Below are 21161 nucleotides of genomic sequence, written 5' to 3'. Positions count from 1 at the left end.
TGCCTAATTTCTGATCTTAAATTTTTCCAAACTGACCGGTGAAAAACCAGGGAGTAGAGGTAGGGGTAGGAAGTGGTCAAGTAGAGCTGAGGGAGAAAACCGGAAAACAAAGGGAACAAAATTTACTTAGGGGGCTTCTTAGGGTCTCCTGGCTCCTGCATCTAATTAATCTCGCCCACAACAAAAAGGCTTTCTGAGGACCCGCGACGATTTCCTGTAAAAGGGGGCCTTGGTACAGATACCTTCCTTTCTTGACACTTGTTCCTCTCGCTGGGCTCCAACGTTCAGAACTCACGCAAACGCCAGGCTGACGTCTCCATAGATACAGGACGCGCGGGACACAGCGTCTCTTGGTATCCCATGGCAACGACGGCAACCCAAAAGAGCCAAGGATCAGAGAAAGCGAATGAGTCCGTTTCTTTCTTTTGTTTTGTTTTCCCTTTTCATTTCATTTCATTTCCTTTATTTTCTCTCTTTTTTCTTCTTTCCTGTTCTTTTTCTTCTTTTTTCTTTTTCTTTCTTTATATTTTTTTTCTTTTTGTGCTAAGAACTAAAGCTTTGAGCATCACTAAGCATCACCCAGTCAATGCCTGCTCAAATTTAATCTCCCTAATGTTAAGTCTTGAGTCCAAGACTGTCCTTGCTGTGGTATCAGCTGTGGTCTTCTTCCATTCCAGACAAGGTAAACACGGTTCCCCCAATTTTCATAATGTCCTGGCAATTATTACTTTAGTTGACAACCTTATTCATAGATGACTGTTGGGCTCAGTACTCACAGGTTACCTGAACGGGAGTCATTCCTAATCTCTTGAAGTAGACACTGATCGAGACTCAGAGCCTAGTACCCTATGGTCACAATGGTTCACTGAAAACGGTCTCTGGTTATTTCTTACCGCATAGGACTTATAAATGTGTTCCTTCTGCTGCTGAAAGAGAATGTCTTTGGCATTTTCTTCCAGGTGTCTTTTGGTCCAAGACCAAGATAAATTAACTTGTTTGAAGAGAGACAAAAGTTAATGTATGAAGAAATTCTTTTTGCTTGCGCATTGGTGTACATGCTGCGAGAAAGGTATCATTGGGCGAAGGTGACGTAGACAAAGCCAAGAATCTCAAAGTTCATTCTTTGGCAATTAAAGAGTTTTACTGCCTGAACAGTGAACCCATTTCTCTTCAGAATGAAAGGGGTGTGGTATGGTTATAGAGGGAGAACTTGGAGAGCTGCAAGCAAATCCAGAAAATAAGCAAGCAAGTTTGGAGGATTGGGGTTCACTTATGTGAGGTGGGCGATGGACTGAAGTGACAAGGTGACCTGAGTTTGCTTGAGGGATCACATGACTGGGGGAGGGCAGGACTGCTTCAAGGGAGGGCCAGGAGGTCAGTTAAGTCATGCTGGCCTGATTAAGCCTGGAATTCTCTCGGGATTAAGGAATGTGGAATTCAGTTGAGTGTTTCACTGGTTTCTCAGAATCTGGAGGCTGTACTTTGAACGTGATGCCAGGTTTTTTTTTTTTTTTTTTTTTTTTTTTTTTTTTTTTCCTGTTTGGAGTTTCTATAATGATTTCTCCTTTTTTGTTTTTCTTCAAGTTTTTTTTTTTTTTTTAAATCAGCCTGACTCGGCTGGACCTTATGGACAAAAAAGTGGGGGTGTAAATGGCAATAAGTGAATGAATGATGATATAATGGAATAACAGATAATGAAATGATGAATAGAAATGAATAAATGAAAATCCCTTTCCATACTTACTGCCAAAAAAGATTGAGAACATTGACCCTTGGTGCAGGGTTGGTGGGGACCTCAGGGATCCCAGTAAGAAAAAGCTGATGATAAACATCAGACTTTTCTGAGCCCACGTGTCCTTTGGTCTTCTCCCCCTGAGGAACTCCTTCACTGTATCTTCTGTTTATATATTGGTAAATTCTAGGCTAGGACGATAGAAGGACAGTTTCTTTTGTTCCCAAGCCCTGTGGCTTGTGCTTCTATGAAATTTTAAGTGGAAGCTCTGAAGAGTGACTTCCACTTATCTGGGGACTCCCAAGGAGAGGCCCCCACATACTGGGCTTTGCTCAAGAAGGTGAATACCGGGAAGGTCATAGTTGGTCACTGGATGTGAGGAGAGGGAAGGTTTGCCTTGGAAATCCCCTTAGAAGATACTAGGCATTGGATCTGAGTGGCCATGTCCTCTTTAGGCCCACAGACACAGGTGCTGTTTGCTTCAAGGCTGTGAATGATTCAGAAAAATGATAAGAACCAAAGTATTGGAAAAAGTAAGGATAGATGGGAACCCTGAGACCCCTGTCTGAAGCCTGGGGCTGGGGGACAAAGCACAGTTAGCAATTTGGGCTTCACTACATGTTTCCTTCCCAAGTGTCTTCTCACTAGCTTCCCCTGGAATAGAGAAGATCAGACTGGAAAATCAGACAGGCCTGGGATCCACCTTTATTAATTTCTGAATGTGAGGCTTTGAAAAAGTCACAATGTCTCTGACCTTCGACCTCCTTATCTATTTGTTGTGGATAATTTTTTTCTCTTTTGTTTGTCTGTTGATACAGGTCCTCATTTTGTAGATCATACTGGCCTCATACTTGAAATCGCCCTGCCTTGGCCTCTAGGGATGTAGGCCTTCAACACAAAGGGTTTATAGATTAATTTCCAAAACCCAGTGTTTCGTTGATTAAGCACATGAAAACGGGGTGAACAAACACTTTCTCCCTCTGATCTCTATACATAAGCCACGCATCTGTCTGTGCTCCTTCTCCTTCTACCAGCCTCAGCCTCTCTGCAGTGCACTCGGAAGGGAGCATCTTCTCCTTTCCACACCCCCTCCTCTGTTTCTCCGAGGATGGAGGCTGCTTTTGCTGTCCTGAGGTATGGAAAGCCAAACACAGTGTACCTAAGTGCCAGGAATGCTTTGCTGACCAGTAAACAAGTCCACCCATCCCTTGCAGATGAAATGACTGCCCCTCCACAACCGAAGAGCACTCGTTACATTTCCCATTGCTGCGACAAAACACATGTTAGAAGAAATTTAAAGGAAGAAAAGATTTGTTTGGGCTCAAGACTTGAGAGGACCTAGTCCAGCACAGTGGAGAAGGCATGGCAGAGTTCACAGCAGTGGGAGCATGTGTCTGGGGCCCCTCACATCTTCATAGATCAGGAAGCAAGGAAAGGGCAGTGCTGACATTCTTCACTCTTCCGAGTTTCTTACGTCTCTCCTTTTATTCAGCCCAGGGCCTCTAGACCATGGAATGATGCCATTCACATTCACAGTAAATCTTCCCTACTCGGTAAACCTCTCTGTCAACACCCTCGTACGCATGCCCAGAGGTATGTCTCTGGAAGGAATCAGCCAAGCTGACAACAGAGATGAGCCATTACAGCTGTCATATGACAGGAGAATTCAAAGGAAAGACTTTCTACCTGCTCAGGACCAACTTGTGGGTTTCTACCTTTCCTATGCAAGCCTACCTCTCAGACAATTTTCTCCCTCCACCTACTCCCTAAATTACCACAGAGTAGAAATCCACGTGGGCCAAGGGTAAGGAAATGGAGACTAAAACCACTCGACATTCCATCTTCTTAGAAAATTCACGTTTAGGTTCTGGTTCTATCTTTCTCTTTGGTGTTTGTTTGTTTGGGGGGTTGGATGGCTGGTTGATTTTTTGCTTTTGTTTTTTGAGGCAGGGTTTCTCTGAGTAGCTCTAGCTATCCCGAACTTGCTCTGTAGATTAGGCTGGCTTAGAACTCAAAGATCTGTCTGGCTCTGCCTCCTAAGTGCTGGGTGTAAAGGCATGTAGTTCCATCTTTCAATAGCTGGACAATATGAGACAAATTGTAAAGCCTTTCTTTACTCATCTGTAAAATTGGAACAAATGAGAGTTTTATTTAAAAAAAAAAAAAAAACCTTAACAAATGATAAAGTATAGGCACTGGGTTTCTCAGATCAGACATCACCTTCCCATGGGCCAGAGCAGTGTCTTAGAGCCTACATTGTGCCAGGTATTGACTTTTTAGTTCTTTGGCCATGGGATAGAGCCTGGGTATGTAGGGAAAAAAACTGAGAAACCAAACTTACAGTTTGTGGGGCTGTGGTGGTCGGTTAATGGGCAGTAAAGATATGCTTTATGAGTTTCAACTCAGTGTTGAGGACAGTCTTACCTTACTAGCAACCGCACACCCAGGTCTTTGTTTCAACATGAAGTCCTTCAAGTCTGAGTCTCCACTTACTGATCCTCCTCATTGGCAGAGGGCATGTCACATTTAACTGTCCTTCCCTTTCTGCCCACGTGATCTTCTGGCTCACCAGTTCCATGCTTACTGAGGCACCAGCACCACGGACAGCTCCAGAAGTCCTGGCCATCCCCCTTCCTCTCTCCTTCTGCTTTCCAGCTTCTCTTCCCTAATACCAAGTCTCCAGAATACAAAAGGAATTGAGAGAGGGTACCCCTGAGAGGACAGGAAATTGGGGTGCTTAAGAAAGAGCCTGGGGGTCATCACACTAAATATGAATTCAACCCCGGCACTCATTTACTATAAAAGCCTGCTCCTTTACTTTTTAAGATCCAGTCTCCTTATTAGTTGTGATGGCTAGCGTTAATTGTCAGCTTGTCAGGGTCTAGCATCACTTAGAAGACAAGATACACGTGTGAGGGAATATCTAGATGAAGCTGAGGTGGGAAGGTCTGCCCACTGTGGGTGGCAACATTCCATAGACAGACATTCATCACTATCTGCTTCAAACGTCTCCCATTTTGACTCACCATGCTGGTCACCATGCTAGACTGTTCCCTTGAACTGAACACCTTTACAATTAAGCTGTTTTTGGTAGGGTATTTTATCACAGCAACAGGAAAAGAAACTAAGACATCTGCCAACAGAGAAAACTGAACAGCTGTTTCAAAGCTTGTGAAGCATGAGATACAGGACTTCTAAAAAGAGGGCCTGGAGAGATGGTTCAGTGGGTAAGAGCACTAGCTGCTCTTCAAAGGACACAGGTTCGATCCCCAGAACCTATCTGGTGGTTTGTAACTATCTATGCCTTCAGTCCCAGGGGATTTAACACCATCTTTTGGCCTCTATACATGCAGGCCACTCATCCGTATACATCCATGCACATCAGATTTTTAAAAATAAGATTTAACAACAAACAACAAGGTAAAGAAAGGACCACTTCTGATCAAGACCCTTCTTTCCTAAAGCAAAGATATCTTAACATGACAGCAGGCTTCTTTTGGATGTGAAAGACCTCCTGAACCAAGATGGCAACAGAGCTCACTTGTGGTCCGTGCGCAAGGTTCTGTCTTCATTAGAATTTTTTTTTATCATGCCAGTTTGCATTATTGGTGCTGTTAACCTTGATCTTTTTGTTAAAGTGTGTCTGCCAAGCTTTTCCAGTATTAACTTGCTACTTTATTCTTTATTAGATTTTAATTCTGCCCACTGTTTGCTCCTCGTAAGATTGAAAGATTAAAGCTGTGGGGACAAGGTGGCTCCGCGGGTACGAGGCTTGCTGGGCAAGCCTGACAAGGAGTCTGACACCCAGAATCATGTTAGAATGATGTCCAGAAGGCGCCCTCCCATGCTGACAGTTATTGCTGTCTGCTGGTCAGGGGCTCTGTCAGGCCATGGACCAGAACACCCAACTTAGGTGGAACCAGACAGAAGCCGCCGTACAGCTTACCTGTTAGATGTCACTTAGCTTCACACCCGCTCCTGCCCTTCCTGAAGATGAGGAATAGCAGAGAACTCATGGATATATCTTAAGCACCCCATACCAAACCCCACAGCATTTATGATGTTCCTCCCCAAGGGCCACTGTTTTCTGACAGAGTTATGATCATTCCTAGACTCCTGGTCCTTTAGTTAGTGGGTAGGAGTGTCTTCTTCTCGTACCCTTGAGATGGACTCACCAGTTCTGATGTAGGCTCTGCTATTGCATTTAGGAAATCAACTACACCTCTCCAGGCCTTAGTTTCTTCATGCAAATGAGGAAATAATGCTATCCTCACTTGTGTTTAGGACTTGAAGCCCTGGTGTGAATAGTGCGTCTAGCACACCTGATGTATAGAAAGAGTTCCAGACTGGAAGAAACAAAGGCAAACAAGGTACTTTCTCCCTGGGAAGCTAATTTGTTCATCATTGAAACTGTGATACTCATTCTATTTTGTCTCTCCGTAGGATGACAGAGTTTTTTTTAAGGGGGCCGTGGGTAGGATTACACCAGAGACAAACATGCCTGGACTGGGATAGGAAAGCCCCCCCCCAATCTCTGCCCATCTTGGGTAGATGCATGCGGTGGATGCGTGCGTGCGAGGCAGTGGGTGTGGCTAAGGGCAGTGCAGAACATGGGGCTGGGCTGCTATCTACCCATAGAGGCCTTATCAGATCTGGGCTGGCCAGGTTCAGTCTGAGAAACAAAGAGGCTTTGAGAAGCTGACTGGGGTGTGGGACGTGGGGGCTGAGCCTCAGCAGGTGCAGCCATCCAGAGGCCAGAGGGCACGGGGTGGTGGGAGGTTTATCTGCACAGAAGAACCCTCTGGAGTGAAAAACAGGACTTGTGCTTCTCCATCAACAGACTCCATTGCTAGAATCTGTCCTCTTTGGGCAGTTTTGCTGGGCAGGTCACATGGGCTGTTTGCCCTGCTGCTGCAATGGTTTCTAGTTCCCACTCAACATCCTAGTCTCCCTCTGACACCTGTAGCTACAGCCATTATGTATGTCCTTCTGCTCCTAGGGGTGCCCTGAACCTCTCTTCCACACACTAGCTCCTGACGATCTACTCGCCTACCTTTGCCCAAGTAAAGCAGGGCCATAAAGGCCAAGCCTTAGTTCTTTATAATGGAAAGTGCTTATTTCTGTTTCCCAGGTGCTAGACTACCGCCTAAAGAGCTGTTGCCTGGGTTCAGCTCTGATAAAAACAGGGTCCACCCACTGTCCACCCTCAATGCGTGCAGAAGGAGAGGAGTGAAGCCCACTTGGGGACTTCGCTCAGACTTCTTTCTAAACAAGGAGGAAAGCTACTGGAATGGCTTGGGGTGGGTACATTCAGAGAGGCCCCAGCATAGACAAGAGGAGGTACCTAATTGCACGGGGGTCTCCCATTGAGGGCAGTCTTCCCAGGCAGCTCCAGAAACCCCCACAACTAGAAAGTTCTCTAACTTTGTTTCCTGAACCCCCAACACTCCAGATCTCACTCTCTCCAGGTCTCTCTCCCTCTCCCCCAGGACATGTGGACAGAAGCATAGCCTGAGTTCCTTCTCCGTCCATTTTCAAGGTATGGGGGTTCAATGGTTCAATTTAAAAATTCGTGTGTTGTAAAAATAATCCTCAATGTATCATTGTCAAGAGTGTTAAGATACCTGTAAGCGTCGTTAGGGGGGCTCTGCTCCTGTGTGTGCATAAATACCTACGTCCTGGGGATAGCTTAGTCATTGCAAGTGAGGTCCCAATGAAAGGACGTGTGCGGCCCCTTCTTTTAGCCCTCTAGCCATTTGGCACTTGCCACGGGCTGGCACAGCACAGAAGCCCTCCCAAGATGCCAGCACCTTGATAGTGGACATCCAGCCTCAGGAACTGTGAGAAGGAAATGATTTTTCATTGCTAACTACTCTGCCTGCAGTTGACTCTCACGGTGGCACTAAATAAAGTAAGATGGAGTTGGGGTGGGGTACAGGCAGAGAGAGCAGAACCCCGGTCTAGGAGGTCTCATGTACATGGGGAAAACCAGTTTTCAGAAACAAGGAGGTAGAGCATCTGTATCTGAAACCTCTCTCAGCAGCCACTGAGGCCAGAAGGCACTTGTGAGTAGGAGAGATGACGCCCATGATTAAAATTGCTGCGCTTCACTTGGTCCTCTCCTGAACACCATGACTCCTCCCTCCCCCCATCTTGCCTTCAGTCTTTGGTGGTGTTACTTGAATGTCTTCAATCTATCACCAGTTTTTCCAACCCCATGCTCTTCCTTCAGCTAATGGATCCCTCCTTCCGTGCTGCCCCAACTAAATGTCTCTTCCCTACAGATCTTTGAGAAACTCAGCTCAGGAGCCCCCACTCTGCTTTCATTGACTCCAGACCTTCCCCCCACCCCACTCCTGCCACCTTAGTGATGAAGATGATGGTCACCATAACCACTATTATTAATTTAATTTTTATTTTTGTTTTGTTTTCTCTCCTCCCTGATCTGTGTCCCTACCTTCCTCCTCTCTCTTCCCCGTCTCCATCTCCCTCTGTCCTCCATGACCTGGAGGGCCATCCACATTCTCCAACTGTCATGATAACCTGATCTACCAGATAGAAAGTCTACTGGGAAAGAATGAGAAAGAAAATGGACATCATTACCATCACCTTATATTTCTCATTATATAAGAGCTTTGGACATTTTAGCCTGGTGAGCAAGAATCTGCCGGAGAGAGATGGGTCCGTTCTAGATGTGTCAATACAACAGACTTCCAAGAATGCTAGATCACAAGTTCACCCTAGGAAAAGAAAGCTCATGACACTGGTGGGCCAGAGAAGGATACACACTAAAAGGATACAAATTCCTTGCTGTATCATTGCCAGTGTTTAGTCATTTGAAAAATGACACATGATGTTGTCATAAGCATTAAAAAGGCTGCAAGTATAAAGTCTAGAAAACTACTTAGCAATTACTACTCGTCATGAGATCACAGCCTGTGGGGGCATATGTCACAGACCCCCAGAGCAGTGATTATTTGTTGGTTTGCTTGCTTGTTTATTTTCTGTCAAAGTCTTGCTATGTAGCCCTGCCTGGCCTGGAACTTGTGACAATCCTCCTGCCTTTGCCTCGGGAGTGCTAGAATTATGGTTATGCGCTGCCATAGCCAACCAAAGATGTTTATATTTTGTCTTGAAACAGGGTCTCATGACCTAGCCCAGACTGACCTCCAATTCATGATCCTCCTGCCTCAGCCTCACTGGGACTATAGGTATGTAACACCTTATCCAGCTGAGGAGCATTGATTTGTATTGTTTTTCTGATCTCCTTGCTTTTCCCTGGCCATCATTGCCTACTGCTCAGTTGATCTGATTTGTGCAGCAATATTTGTCTTAGGCTGGAGGAATTGAATATGAAGGGTGCTGTTCTGACTTGGCATTGTCTATGTCTGGGTCTTCTCCAGACACAGCAGCACTGTGTGTGGTTTGGATAGGAAGGAAATGCCCCCCCCCCCCCAGAAAGCTTGGTCCCAGATAGTGGCACTAACATCTTCAATGATGAGTTCATAACTGACGGGCTGTGAGATGGTGGCACCCAGCTGTAAGAAGTAGGTAGTCAGAAGCATGCTTCTGAAGGGTAGATATCAACCCCAGACCTTCTGTTCTCTCTGTCTCTGTTTCCCAGGTGTCATGAAGGGATCAGTGGAGCTGTCAGGCCACAGAATGGAACCTCAAAGACCATGAGACAAGATACATAGTTTCTCTTGTTTTCTCAAGTATTTTTTTCTGGTGACAAAAAGCCACCTGGACCATTCACCATGTTTTGGATATTTATAAAAATTAACTCCTGGGGCCTAACTTTAGAACTATGAAGACAGAAGACTTGAAGTGAGGAACAGCCTTTAAACAAGCTGCCCAGGGAATTATGATAGCTGACAGCTGCCATGGACCTCTGACATACCCAAGAAGTCAGAATGGGCCACCAAGAGACATGAATTCCATAGAATCTTTTCTTTTTCATACTTGAGTTCATTACCAGTAGAAAAGAGTCTTGAACCCAGAGCCTGAGAAGGCTCAGAGGAAACAGGAGAGCTAACTCTCACAAGGGCACAGTATGCGGCTCTGGGTGTTTGAAATAATGATGGTTACCTCTGTCCTATCGCTGGCACAGCCGTGCTGAGGGAGAATTGTGTGAAAGTCTCTCCCCATTTTCATGCCAGGTGAGGAAGGGCCTGTAGGGACATTTGCCTCGTAGCTGTAGCGACCTGTATATTGGTCCTACTCAGCAGGGTGGATTCCATGGCTCTAACAACTTAAATAATTTTTATTACAAAAGAAAGACCAAAACATTTCCAAAATTCTCCCATGGGTTTCCCCCTCCATGCCAATAAATAAGGTGAAGGAGACAGACTGGAGGAGGGGTTGGGGTGTGGTTCAGCAGAAGAAGGAGCTTAGCCTGGGCAAGGGTGGCAAGGACATCCAGGCTCCTTCCCCAGTCCCAGGTAGTAGGGTCACATTGCCTGGATCAGAGACTCTGCCCATTGTCAGCAAAGACTCAGGAGTCTGGCGGAGTGTAGCCTGCAGGGAGGTCATGTTTCAGGGTATCCAGGCTGGCAGTGGCCTTTCAGTTCTGGGAGGCAGTGAGTCCAGCCAGCTCCCTGCTGGCTCCTAGGGAATCTAGCAGCATCAACTGAGGTGCAAGCCCACCTACGGGCAGCCTCTCTTCATACTGTGACCAATTGCCAACAGTAAAGTCACAAACCCAGGCCCCGAGAAACACTGGAATAAGCAGTCCAAAGACAGATGGAATGGGACCTTCCCGTGCAGGGAGGTGGAGGTGTGAAGAATCACAGTCAGGGCTAGCTGGGTCTTAAGGTCTCTAGGAAAAGAGAGCCTAGCACCCCCTTGTCAGCTCAGTTCACAGCTCTACACCAAGATGAAGGTTTGGGGCCCAGCACTACCTGGTCAAGTCTCAATGGTGTCTCCACTTCGAAGCAGAGAACGGAGACATCCTCAGGCCAGGTACCTTCTAGGGCCAGAACCTTCCTGGTGAGGAGGCCATTGGATCCAGCATAGCAGTTCCAGGAGGGCAGTAGTTAGAATCCCTTCAGCTTCCTGCCCCAGACATGCCCAGTGGATGAAAGGTGCTCTCTTCTAGCAAGAGACGCCCCAGGCGGTAGAGCAGCTGAGGGTACCAGTGAACACCCTCACTTGGGGTCCAGCTGCCCCATGCCAAGCTGGGAAACAGTCGCAGGGGCCAGAAGGCCAACTGAGCCAGATGGTGGTCGGCCACAGCTGCAAAGCAGGAGGCTACCACGTCCTCCACCACAAGTGTCCCATGCCTTGTGAGAGGTGCATAGGACCCAAGGGCCATGTGGGTGGAGACAGCTGCCACCCGAGCAGGCTGGAGGCCTGGTACCCCTGCTACTAGCACATATTGGCCTGGCTGCACATGGCTGGCAAATGTGGCCCGGAAGTGGGCCGCTGGTTCTGTATGATTGTCTGCAGTGAAGAGCAGATGGGCGGGCGTGAGTGCCAGCCGACGGGGAGGATCCTGAGTCTCGATGACCTGGAAAGCTCTCAGCCTGTTTGGCTCACGATCCAGGAAAATGAGCACATCACTGAAGGTGGGGTTCCCATCCTCCCCCATGGCCAGCACCCGGTCTCCTGGCTTCACAGCTGACAGGGCCACACGCTCCCCATTCTCTAAGCGGACCCGGGCTCCGGCAGGAAAGCAGCCGCCTGTCTTGGCAGCAGCAGAATGCTCTGTAGGTAGAAGGGACATGAAGGTGTTACTGCTGGATGCTCACATTCTCAGGCACAGTGTCCCTCCCTCCAGCTCCCTAGCCCAGGAGAGCGTCTCTTGTTTTAGGATAACCCCTCACCCCCATCACTATACCTCAGCCTCTGATAACCTACCAACAACCCATAGCTTGAATCTCCCTAGCCCAAACCCTGGCCAATGAGAGGAACACACAGGGTCTGGAACACCAGATTATGTCCCCACTAGATTCTGCCATGAATTCCAAAGGTTGGAGGTCAGCAAAGCTGCTGGTTACTTGTGACCTGAACAGAGGAAAGCTGCAGACTTGTGTAAATGGGGAAGCTGGCTTAGCTTTGCTGGGTCTAGATTTGACTTAATCAAATACCTCCAAGAAACGGCCCTCCCAGACTGACATTCCAAGTGCTGTGACAGAGCTGACCATTTGAGTCTATACAAGTTAGAGGAATACCAGCCCATAGAGAAAACAGGTTCCTGAAGCATCCTCAGAGCGAGTGCTCAGGGGTGGGTCAATGGCAAGGACAAAACCCATCACTTTCAGTTCATGTGTTGGCTGGGTATAGTGGCATCAGATGGTGGGCTGAGATCGGTGTTTGGAGTCAGGAGTAATGAACAGAAGGGGTCACTTGGCGAGCTGACCTCTGGATGGTGTTTACAGATGAAGTGGGTATGATTTCAGGTACATACAGTTGGAAGGGTCAGGTTAGGGGGAGGTAGGATCACCCTCTTGAACCCACATGAATCAAAAATTCAAAAAAAAAAGTCTAGTGTGCCGGTCTGGGAGTGTAACAACTATATAATCCCATGTAGAGGGGGTGTGCAGCCAAGTGGGACCCATAGAACAACCATGTGAAGCATTCATGAGTGGGTAAGTGTAAGTGACAGGGACACTGGTGAGACTGGGGATGAGGGGCAAGGCTCCGGTGCCTGCCAGTTTTGATCAACAAGGCGGCCAATCTGGGAAAATCCACTTTATTGAGTCCATTTACCTCCAAAATGTCCAGCTTTGGGGCTCTGGGGAGGAGATCGGGGACGCCTGCGCCCCACTGGGCCTGCGTCCCACTGGGAGGCCTGACCTGCATTTGGGTGGTAGGTTCTGAACCTCTGGGCTTCTGGTCGGGCACTCTGATGTCTAGACACACTCTGGCCCCTAGCCCCATCATGCCTTGTTCTGCATGGGCCTGGATGGGGGACAGTGGTGCCTGCCAACCTGGCTTCCTCCATCTCTTCAACTTGTTCTGTCTTGCACTTCCTGTGGCCGTCTCTGGGCTGTGGACCACCAGGTCAGCACTCAGTGGTTCGGGAATAGGCCCTGTCTCACTAGGCTCCTGCCGCAACTCTACCGGACATGGGAGGAGCAAGCAGTCCAAAGCAGCTGCAGAGAGCGCTGCTGTCGCCTCGGAAATCCTCTTCCCTTGGGTCCCCGCCTCCATTCCCTGGAAGCCATCTTCTCCTTCTTGGCCTTAGCGGGCCTTGCGCTGCCTGCCCACGCCCTGCGGCCCCGGCCCCGACCCCGGGCCCAGCCCCCCGGCAGCAGCGGCTCACCAGACTTGACAGAGCAATGCACGTGGGCCTTGGACTCGTAATACACCCAGTCGAAGCCGGCCTCCACTGCTAAGCGCGCCAGCAGTCCGTACTTATTTCGGTCGCGATCTGAGGTGGTGATATCCACCGCGCGGCCCTCATAGTGTAAAGACTCCTCTGAGTGATGACCATCTTCATCCCAGCCTTCGGTCACCCGCAGCTTCACACCCGGCCACTGGTTCATGACAGAGATGGCCAGTGAGTTCAGACGGTCCTTGCAGCGCTGTGGAGGAGAGCGAGCTCGAAGTTAGGGAAAGGAGCCCACCCGGGTGCAGGTGACAGAAGATTCGACCGGCTCTCCCACAGCACCCAAGGGACTTGGAAAGCTTGGGAGGACCTCTGCCATTTTCCCTTGGGAATAGAGGACTCTAAATGTGTTCTCCTCGTCTAGCAGCCGGGAGTCCCCAGGGAACTAGGCCACAGTGGCGCCACCAATCTGGAGGACGCATGGAGTCACGCACTCTCAGGGGACTCTTCTCCAGTCTGTGGAGATCCGCTTGGCTCCCTCCCTCTCCCTTGCTTGGCGTTTGGATTCGCCACAAATGGAGCTCTGCTTTTCCAGAGCCGGGTAGCTCAGGCTTTACCTAGGCAGCAAGGTGGGTCCTCTGCCGCGAGGGAGGAAAATTGAACAGTTCACTGCCTGCGGGCTGGCCTGCTGGGCATGCAAGGCCAAAGGTGCCCAGTAGGTGTCACCGCAGTCCCAGAGCTGAGGCCACCAGACACCGAGCCCTGCCAGCACTGGCAGGTGCAGACCCAACAGCCAGTGGGGTCTGGGGGTGTGTTGGAAGAAAATTCTAGTTCTACTTAGATCCCGCCAGCAAATGACACGAAACATTCCCATTGGAACCTTCTTTTCAACGCACACCTGCCTATGCTTAGCTGGAGACACCTCAGGCAGAGAGCCAGTACCCCTCCTATCTGACTTGAACACGAGGGGACCCCCCCATATAAGGGACCAGGGATCTCTCACACTTCTATCAGGGAGGAGTGTCTCTGTTTAGGAAAGAATCTAGAAGAAACCGAGCTTTTGACCTGAAGACACTGGCTCTGAATCTTCGGATCTTCCTTGAACGGTGTGAGTGTAGAGCTGCACCCCGGGGACAGGAGAGATCAGCAGTGGTGGCTGCCTATTCAGGATTCCCCGTCCTTTGCCCAGAGGACCCTGCACTTGACTGAGGAAAGGGGGTGGAGTCTCCACCCTACGAGGAGGGGTCCCTCCACCAGTCTTTAACACTCAGGTAAGGTGTGAGATCCCGCCAAGAATCAACCTACCTCTGCCCCCAGGGAACTCAGACCCTACAGACCCTTGGACTTAACCTCAGGAGTCAACAGTCAAGGCTTTCCGTATTGTGAGGCCTGGCTTGAGGGTGCTCGCCGCCCCCCGGGAGGTATAGCTCGGCTCCGTTAGCTCCTTCCAGATCCCTGTGGTCCAGTTCTTGACCTCACGTACATCGGTCTGCCTTACTAACCAGCGGCCGCTTGACTCTTCCCCTCTACCCCCTCCTTCGGGTACAGAGCCTGGGCGCTCGCTGTCAATGATTGCCCAGCCTGTGGCCCGGATCCTTATCTGCATTCCTCGGCGCCCAGCCCGGCCCGGCCACCGGCCAACCTTCGGCCCCGACATCGGCCGGCCGGCCCCGGCGCCAGGGCGCATGCTGAAGGCCGTGGTTAAGCTGCTCTCCCTAAAGGCAGCCTACTAACCGGGAAAGAGCCGATAGACCCTAGCAGAAAGGGGTGTATATCTCCCAAGGCACACCAGGCTTCTGAGAAAGAAGTGTGCGACCTTGATGTCTGGTGGAGTCGGGTCCTGCTCCGAGCATGCAGAGATAAGTTAATGTCAGCTATGCTCCCTGCCTTCCTAGGCATCCCTACTCCTATTTCCAATCCTTCTTGTCCGTGCCACCAAGCTCGAGGATCCCCCAAGCTTGGTCTCAGAGCCTGACGGCTCCAGCACCCCACCCTTTAACCGCAACCGCGCCGCTCAGCCCTCGCGACAGACACGTGGGCTCATTCGGCTGGTTCCCTTTCCTACCTCTGCCTCCACACTCAACTTTTCCCTGCTAGTCCTTAAGCCCAGAACCAGCCAAGACGCTGCTCCAGGAGGGGGCAGCGCAGCTAACCAAGGGCACAAGGGGAGGAAAGGCCACGGGGTCCCTGGTGTCTTGGGCTTCTTCCGCCTCGGGGGGTGCCAAAAGGCTTCGAAATGACTAGGGCTGGGCTGTGAGAAATGTTAGGCGGGGAAGGATTTCGTGGTCCCCGGAGGCACAAGAGGCAGCCAGGTCGAGGTACCTTCAAGTGCCAGATCTGACCTTAGCTGCCAGCACTCGCGGGCAGAGGGGCCGCCCGCCAACCTGCTGAGCTGTGGGCCTTGGCAGCAGTAAAGAGCTCCTCTCAAAGACACCGGGCGGAATCCCGGATGCCAACACTCCCGCGGGGTCCCTTGGCCAGCCCATTTTGGGCAGAAAGACACCCGGGATTCACGAGAAGGGCAGGTGCCAAGGGGCGTGCCAGGCAGTCGAGAAAAGGTGCCAGGCGGGAGGATTGGGCCGGGCAGGTGGCGATGCTTCGATGGCGCGTTGGGAGGACCGATCGCGCTCACCTGGGTCATGAGGCGGTCGGCACCCGTGTTCTCCTCGTCCTTGAAGATGATGTCGGGATTGTAGTTGGGGGTGAGCTCCTTGAAGCGCTCAGAGCTGCGTGCGATCTTGCCTTCGTAGCGCCCGCTGGCGCCCAGGGTCTTCTCTGGCACGTTGGGGCTGAACTGCTTGTAGGCAAGAGGCACGAGTTTGCGAGGCGGCCTCCGGCGGCTGCCCACCACCCGGCCCGGCCCGCAGCCCCGCGCCGCTGGCACCAGAAGCAGCAGCAGCAGGAGCAGACAGAACCGCAGTCGGGGCCGGAGCCAGGCGGGAGACATGGCCGGGTAGCCCGAGAGAGCAGCAGGCGAGGGCGCCTGGTGGGCTGATGGGTGGGCGCGTGGCTGGGACAGCTTCGGGGACTCAGGCGTCTGGGTGGCTCTTGGGGACTCCAGGCGGGGGCGCCATGGGCAGCGCGACGCGGCTCAAGGCCGGCGGGACTCAGGTGCGGGGCGGGGGCCCGGGGCCCTGGCTGGTGGCGGCGTGCTGTCCCCCTCGGCGCCTCGACTCTGAGCTGCCCGGCTCGCCGGCCGCCAATAAATAGGCCGGCCCGTTTGTTTTGGCAACGCGGCGACGGCGGGGGGCGGCGGGCGGCGGGGCTGCGGGCCGGCGGGCTGGGCTGGGCTGGCCGGGCCGGCGGACTGGAGGGACCCGTGGTTAGCACCCCGGCCCGGCGGTCAGGCGGCTCGGGCAGAGCGGGAGCTGCTGCCGTCTGCGGCGCAGCCCGGGGTCAAGTGAGAGGGGAAATGGAAGAGATCCGGGCTCGGGACCCGCGCAGACCGCACCCTATCCATGTCCCTGCCTCCTGCGCGCCCGACAGCGAACCTGCAGCAAGGGCGGCACAGCCTCCTCCCCCTCGGGCGGGCGGCCCCAAGGCTAGCCAGCCCTGTCCCGCGCGCTCCTCAGCCGCGCGTCCACCCGCCCGCTGCCCTTTGCGCCCCCTGCGCTGCCTGCGATTGTCGTCCTGATGGGCCTCACCCCACCCTGATCTCGCCTTCCCGTTCCTCGCGGCTCCGGGGAGCCCCACCAGGCGCAAACCTCCTGGACAGGAGATGCCACCCCCACGGAGACCGCAACCCACGTCGCAGCCGGACGCAAGAGGCGGGGGGCAGTGGCTGGACCGCACAACCGCCTACGGTGTCCCCTGCGGAGAAGCAAACCCAAAAGCTGGAGGTCATTCATAACCTGGTGCCCCACCCTGGCCCTGGCAACATTCCCTTTCTCAGCTTGGAGGAGCAGGGCTCTATATTGACCCGATGCACAGCTCGGGACCCTATACGGGGCACAGAACTGGGGGATGGGGGTGGAGGCAATGTAGCTTTGTCAAGGGTCAAATAGGGCTGAAAACCCTGTTAAAATAAACAAAGGGAGATGAAGGTGAAAAGGGAAAGGCCAAGGCAGAAGAACATCTAAAGCAGGGCATCCACAGAGATGGAAGAGCACTGAGCGTGCTGGATTTAAAAAAAAAAAAAAAAAAAAAAAAAAAAAGCCAAAAGGATCCCAAACCACCTGCAGACAGGCGCTGCACCTGAATCACTCGCTCTTTGCTCTACTTCACAAGTGTTAGAAGCCATGGACTCTACAGAGGCTGCCAGGGAAGCGAATGAGGGTTGTGCACTTTAATAAAACATTCAGGAAGGCAGAATGAATTATAATCTATAGAGCCCAAACCAGAAGAAGTGTGCTAACGGGCAAAGATAACCACCACAATGTCAAATCGTGTGCCATTTGTGACGGGTTCCACAAACTCAATAAAGTTAGAATTAAAAAGCTCAGGTTTTCTCCCTCACCCTCACCCCCTTCCTCTGTTTACAGATGGAGTCTCAGCTATGTAGTCCAGGATAGCCTTTAGCTCTGGATTCTCCTGCTTCCACTTCCGGAGTGCTGGGATTACAAGAGAGTACCACCATGCTAGACATGCTAGAGAAATCATGATGCTACACACACACACACACACACACACACACACACACACACACACACTTGCACAGCTTCCTCTATCAAAGCAGACCTGTCTGTTGCTGCTAATCTATATTTGAAGTTCAGGTTGTTTATTTTGTTCATGTATTTGAAACAGGACCTCAGGTAGCCAGGCTGATCCCTTGCCACAGGGTTGAGGACGACCTTGAACTACTGATCTTCCTAGCTCTGCTTCCCAAGTGCAGGGCTTATAAGCGCTTAAGGTGCCACTACTGCCTTGCTGAAGATTCAGATCGCACAGCGCCATTGCATCCTGATAAAAGGATGGCTTTGGAGTATAGACATTCTCCAGCCCCTCACCTCCACCTCTTAGACAAAGTCTCACTACGTAGCCCTGCACCGCCTGAAACTCTCCATGTAGACCTTGAACCCACGTCTGCCTCTGCCTCTCAAGTGCTAGGAACACAGGGATGTTACACCAAACCAAACTCCAAATTCTTTGAGCTGGAGTTTCAGGTGTAGCCTAACATGTAAAGTAATCTCAAAGTAAATTTCTCAGCTGTAAAAATTGGTAAAAGAAAAAAATGAGAGAAATAATTGCTGGGCATGGGGTTATGCATGTATTGCTTATGCATGTGTGTGTGTGTGTGTGTGTGTGTGTGTGTGTGCGCGCAGAAGCACACACACAACCACTGCCACCACCACCAGCAACCTATGCTCAGAGGAACAGAGAAGTAACTCTGGAGATTTTGCTAATTAGATAACGCTCCTGTTACAGATAGAAGGAACGTTTGCAACAGGTAAACCCCCAGTGTGCCTCTTGACGTGTACACATCTTCAGTTCCTGCGTCTAAGTGATCAGCCTGGCCGAGGTTTGAGTCTTGGAGACAGCGCTCTGCAGAGGCACACTCGATGCCCAGCAGCAGCTCCACTGCCTAAGTAGCTCTTATCTGACATGTGTCAGATCTTTAGAGACCTACATTCAAAAGGAGAAGAATCACAGTTTGAAGGAGGAAACAAGTTAAAGAGAATAGATAGCCAGACATTAGAACCCCAAAACAGTCCTTTAAAAATGGTATTCTTTAAAAGTTTCATGAATGCATAAAAGGACATATGGTCATATTTACCTGCTCCCATTTCATCCAAGAAAAGAGTGTTGGGATGCTTGTGGAAAATCACCAAGCCTTGGGTTTAATCCCCAGTGCTGGAGGGATGTGGCGGGACTCTCTAGAAGTCACTTGGAGCTCCTTTTGCTTATTTGTTTGGAGACAAGCTTTCACCTGGCCTTGCACTGGCAATCCTGTCTCTTCTACTTTGAAATTATAGGCATGCACCATTATACCCTGCATCCTGAAGCACTTCAAGTCAGGGCTCTAAGAACTTAGATCACTGGAGCTGAAGAGATGGCTCAGCAGAGAAAAGCACTTGTTGCTTTTGTGGGGGACCTGGGTCTAAGTTCCAGCGCCCACAGCTCAGAACTGACTCTGGTCTCAGGGTATCCAACACCCTCTTCTGACTTCTATGAGTACTGCATACATCTGGTGCATAGGCACATGTGCAGGAAAAACACATACACCACCACCAATAATAATAATAATAATAATAATAATAATAATAATAATAATAATAATAAAAAAATCATAATTTAAAGAACTTAGACAAATTTGTGGCTGCTGGTGTTCTTAGCCACTCAGATGTTGGATGGCTTCTGAACTAAGCCAGTCCCTGCATCATATCAAAAAGCCTAATGCTTTTTCTGATTACCAGCAAGCTGCTAGCATTATAACGAGAGATCTGAGATGTGTCATTCCGGAGGCGCCGATGGTCTGGGATACCTTGTCCTCATACTCAGGAGCCAGCATCAGTGGCTGCCTCATCAGAGCACAGTGCGGCTCAGGCTGGGGATTGTTAGCAAGGGTGCGTGTTTCTTTCCCACTTAGCTCTCATCTACACCTCAGTCATCTCTGTCTTGAAAAACAAAGAAAAAGCTATTGCTTTAGAAATACAATTTATTTTCATGTCATGGTGCAAAGGTCTGAAAAAATGGGTTGTAAAGGATTGGAAGGGCTGACAAGACGGCTCAGCAGGTAAAGGTGCTTGCTGCCAAGCCTGAGAGCCTGAGTTTGAGTACTGGGTCCCACATGGTCAGTAGAGAGACAGATTCCCACAAGTTGTCCTCTGCCCACACAAACACAAACATATCCCCTCTTTTTCTTGCCCCCATCTGTGTGTGTGCATCTCTCTGTCTCTCTGTTGCTATCTGTCTCTGTCTCCCCTCCCCTCCCCTCCCCTCCCGTCCCCTCCCGTCCCCTCTCCTCTCCTCTCCTCTCCTCTCCTCTCCTCTCCTCTCCTCTCCTCTCCTCTCCTCTCCTCTCCTCTCCTCTCTAAATTTAATAAAAATGTTTTTAAGGACCAGTATGGTAATACACATCTTTAATCCCAGCACTCAGGAGTCAGAGGCAAACAGATCTCTATGTGTTTCATGCTAGCCTGGTCTACACAGTGAGTCCAAACAAAACAAAACAAAACAACCAACAACAAAAAAATGTTTTATAAAGAATCTGAAAATACACCATAGGACCTGATAACTTAAACATCTGTTTGGTAAACAACCATTTGCCATTTTTAGTAAATTTTATTTTAATGCTATAGAAGTGCAGCATATTTATGGTATATGATATATATATATGTAGACTATATACTAATGTACACATAAGAACTACATAGGATCCATACTGCTAAAGTACCATCCCCCCATCACAGTTATGCCATCTGAGCAGGTTAATTCAGCTTTAACCCCAGAGGTGTTGGGTCACAACCAGAGAGGTTCCAGGAATAGTCAAGTGTCCTTAGTGACTCAGGGCCACTCCCCCGGCAGCTCTCCCGCCCCCCAGCAGGAACAGCATTAGACCTGGGGGGAGCAGAACATTGTCTCTGTAATTTCTGCTCACATGACCTTTCAGAATTTCAGTCTTCTCATTCATAAAATGAGAATAATGCCAGGCGTGGTGTTACCTGCCTGGAACGTCAGCACCCAGGGAGATGAGGCAAGAGGACCAGGAATTCCGGGCTAGTGACAAAGCATGAGCCTATTTCAAGAAATCAAAAACAAAAACAAAAACAATTCCTACCTCATAGAGTTGTTGAGAAAGGTGAAAAACACGAACAGTCAAGGCTATCCTTGACTGTTGCTGTGTTGTTGTGTAAGTTGCGTTCACTCTCTGCTGCATTCACTAGAAACGGAGGCGCTTCCCTGACTTGTATAATCTTTCTACTGGGAATAGTTGAAGACATTGGGTTTGTGTGACTAACAGCCATTAGTAGGCTCTGCAACTAACTTTCTTTCTTTCTCTCTCTCTCTCTCTCTCTCTCTCTCTCTCTCTCTCTCTCTCTCTCTCCTCTCTTTCTCTCCTTCCCTTCCTCCCTCCCTCCCTCCCTCCCTTCCTCCCTTCCTTCTTCCCTCTCTTCTTCCTTCCTTCCTTCCTCCCTCCCTCCCTCCCTCCCTTTCTTCCTTCCTTCCTTCCTTCCTTCCTTCCTTCCTTCCTTCCTTCCAAATCAGTTATGTTAGCCA

General features: G+C 50.2%; 2 protein-coding genes and 1 long non-coding RNA gene across 8 annotated transcripts in view; 1 reads left to right on the top strand and 2 right to left on the bottom strand.

Moving 5' to 3' along the window:
* Cfap65 (cilia and flagella associated protein 65) overlaps positions 1 to 338 on the bottom strand; it is a 34102-nt gene extending 33764 nt beyond the window's left edge. For all 4 annotated transcript variants that reach the window (XM_076931648.1, XM_076931649.1, XM_076931650.1 and 1 more), the window contains exon 1: positions 243 to 338. The gene's annotated coding sequence lies outside the window, so the exon portion shown is untranslated. The remainder of the gene's footprint in view (positions 1 to 242) is intronic.
* LOC143441791 (uncharacterized) lies at positions 230 to 9983 on the top strand. Of its 2 annotated transcripts, none has more exons than XR_013109476.1 (4): positions 230 to 682; positions 6017 to 6102; positions 7222 to 7271; positions 9357 to 9983. It is a non-coding gene; the product is annotated as an uncharacterized LOC143441791 (long non-coding RNA). The 2 variants fall into 2 exon arrangements; XR_013109477.1 differs by having other exon boundaries at positions 7201 to 7271.
* Ihh (Indian hedgehog signaling molecule) lies at positions 9976 to 16794 on the bottom strand. Of its 2 annotated transcripts, none has more exons than XM_034498453.2 (3): positions 15637 to 16794; positions 12999 to 13260; positions 9976 to 11437 (listed from the first exon to the last, which is right to left on the bottom strand). In XM_034498453.2, the coding sequence occupies exons 1-3, from the start codon at positions 15949 to 15951 to the stop codon at positions 10779 to 10781; spliced, it is 1236 nt and encodes a 411-aa protein (XP_034354344.1). In that variant the 5' UTR covers positions 15952 to 16794; the 3' UTR covers positions 9976 to 10778. The 2 variants fall into 2 exon arrangements, with proteins under 2 accessions (XP_034354344.1, XP_076787767.1); XM_076931652.1 differs by lacking the exon at positions 15637 to 16794 and adding an exon at positions 14310 to 14450.
* Positions 16795 to 21161: the final 4367 nt, after the last annotated feature.

The sequence above is a fragment of the Arvicanthis niloticus genome, chromosome 3 (assembly GCF_011762505.2).
Source record: "Arvicanthis niloticus isolate mArvNil1 chromosome 3, mArvNil1.pat.X, whole genome shotgun sequence".
NCBI classification, from domain to species: Eukaryota; Metazoa; Chordata; class Mammalia; order Rodentia; family Muridae; genus Arvicanthis; species Arvicanthis niloticus.
The sequence above is the reverse complement of the archived record's forward strand: the minus strand, read 5'-3'. Positions and strand labels throughout refer to the sequence as shown.

Bases quoted from the DNA above. Each gene is read 5' to 3' on its own strand.
- Ihh (XM_034498453.2), bottom strand. From the start codon at position 15,951: ATGTCTCCCGCCTGGCTCCGGCCCCGACTGCGGTTCTGTCTGCTCCTG. The intron at 13,261-15,636 runs GTGAGCGCGATC...TCTCCTCCACAG, and splicing joins CCGACCGCCTCATGACCCAG to CGCTGCAAGGACCGTCTGAA. The intron at 11,438-12,998 runs GTGAGCCGCTGC...TTCTACCTACAG, and splicing joins GCATTGCTCTGTCAAGTCTG to AGCATTCTGCTGCTGCCAAG.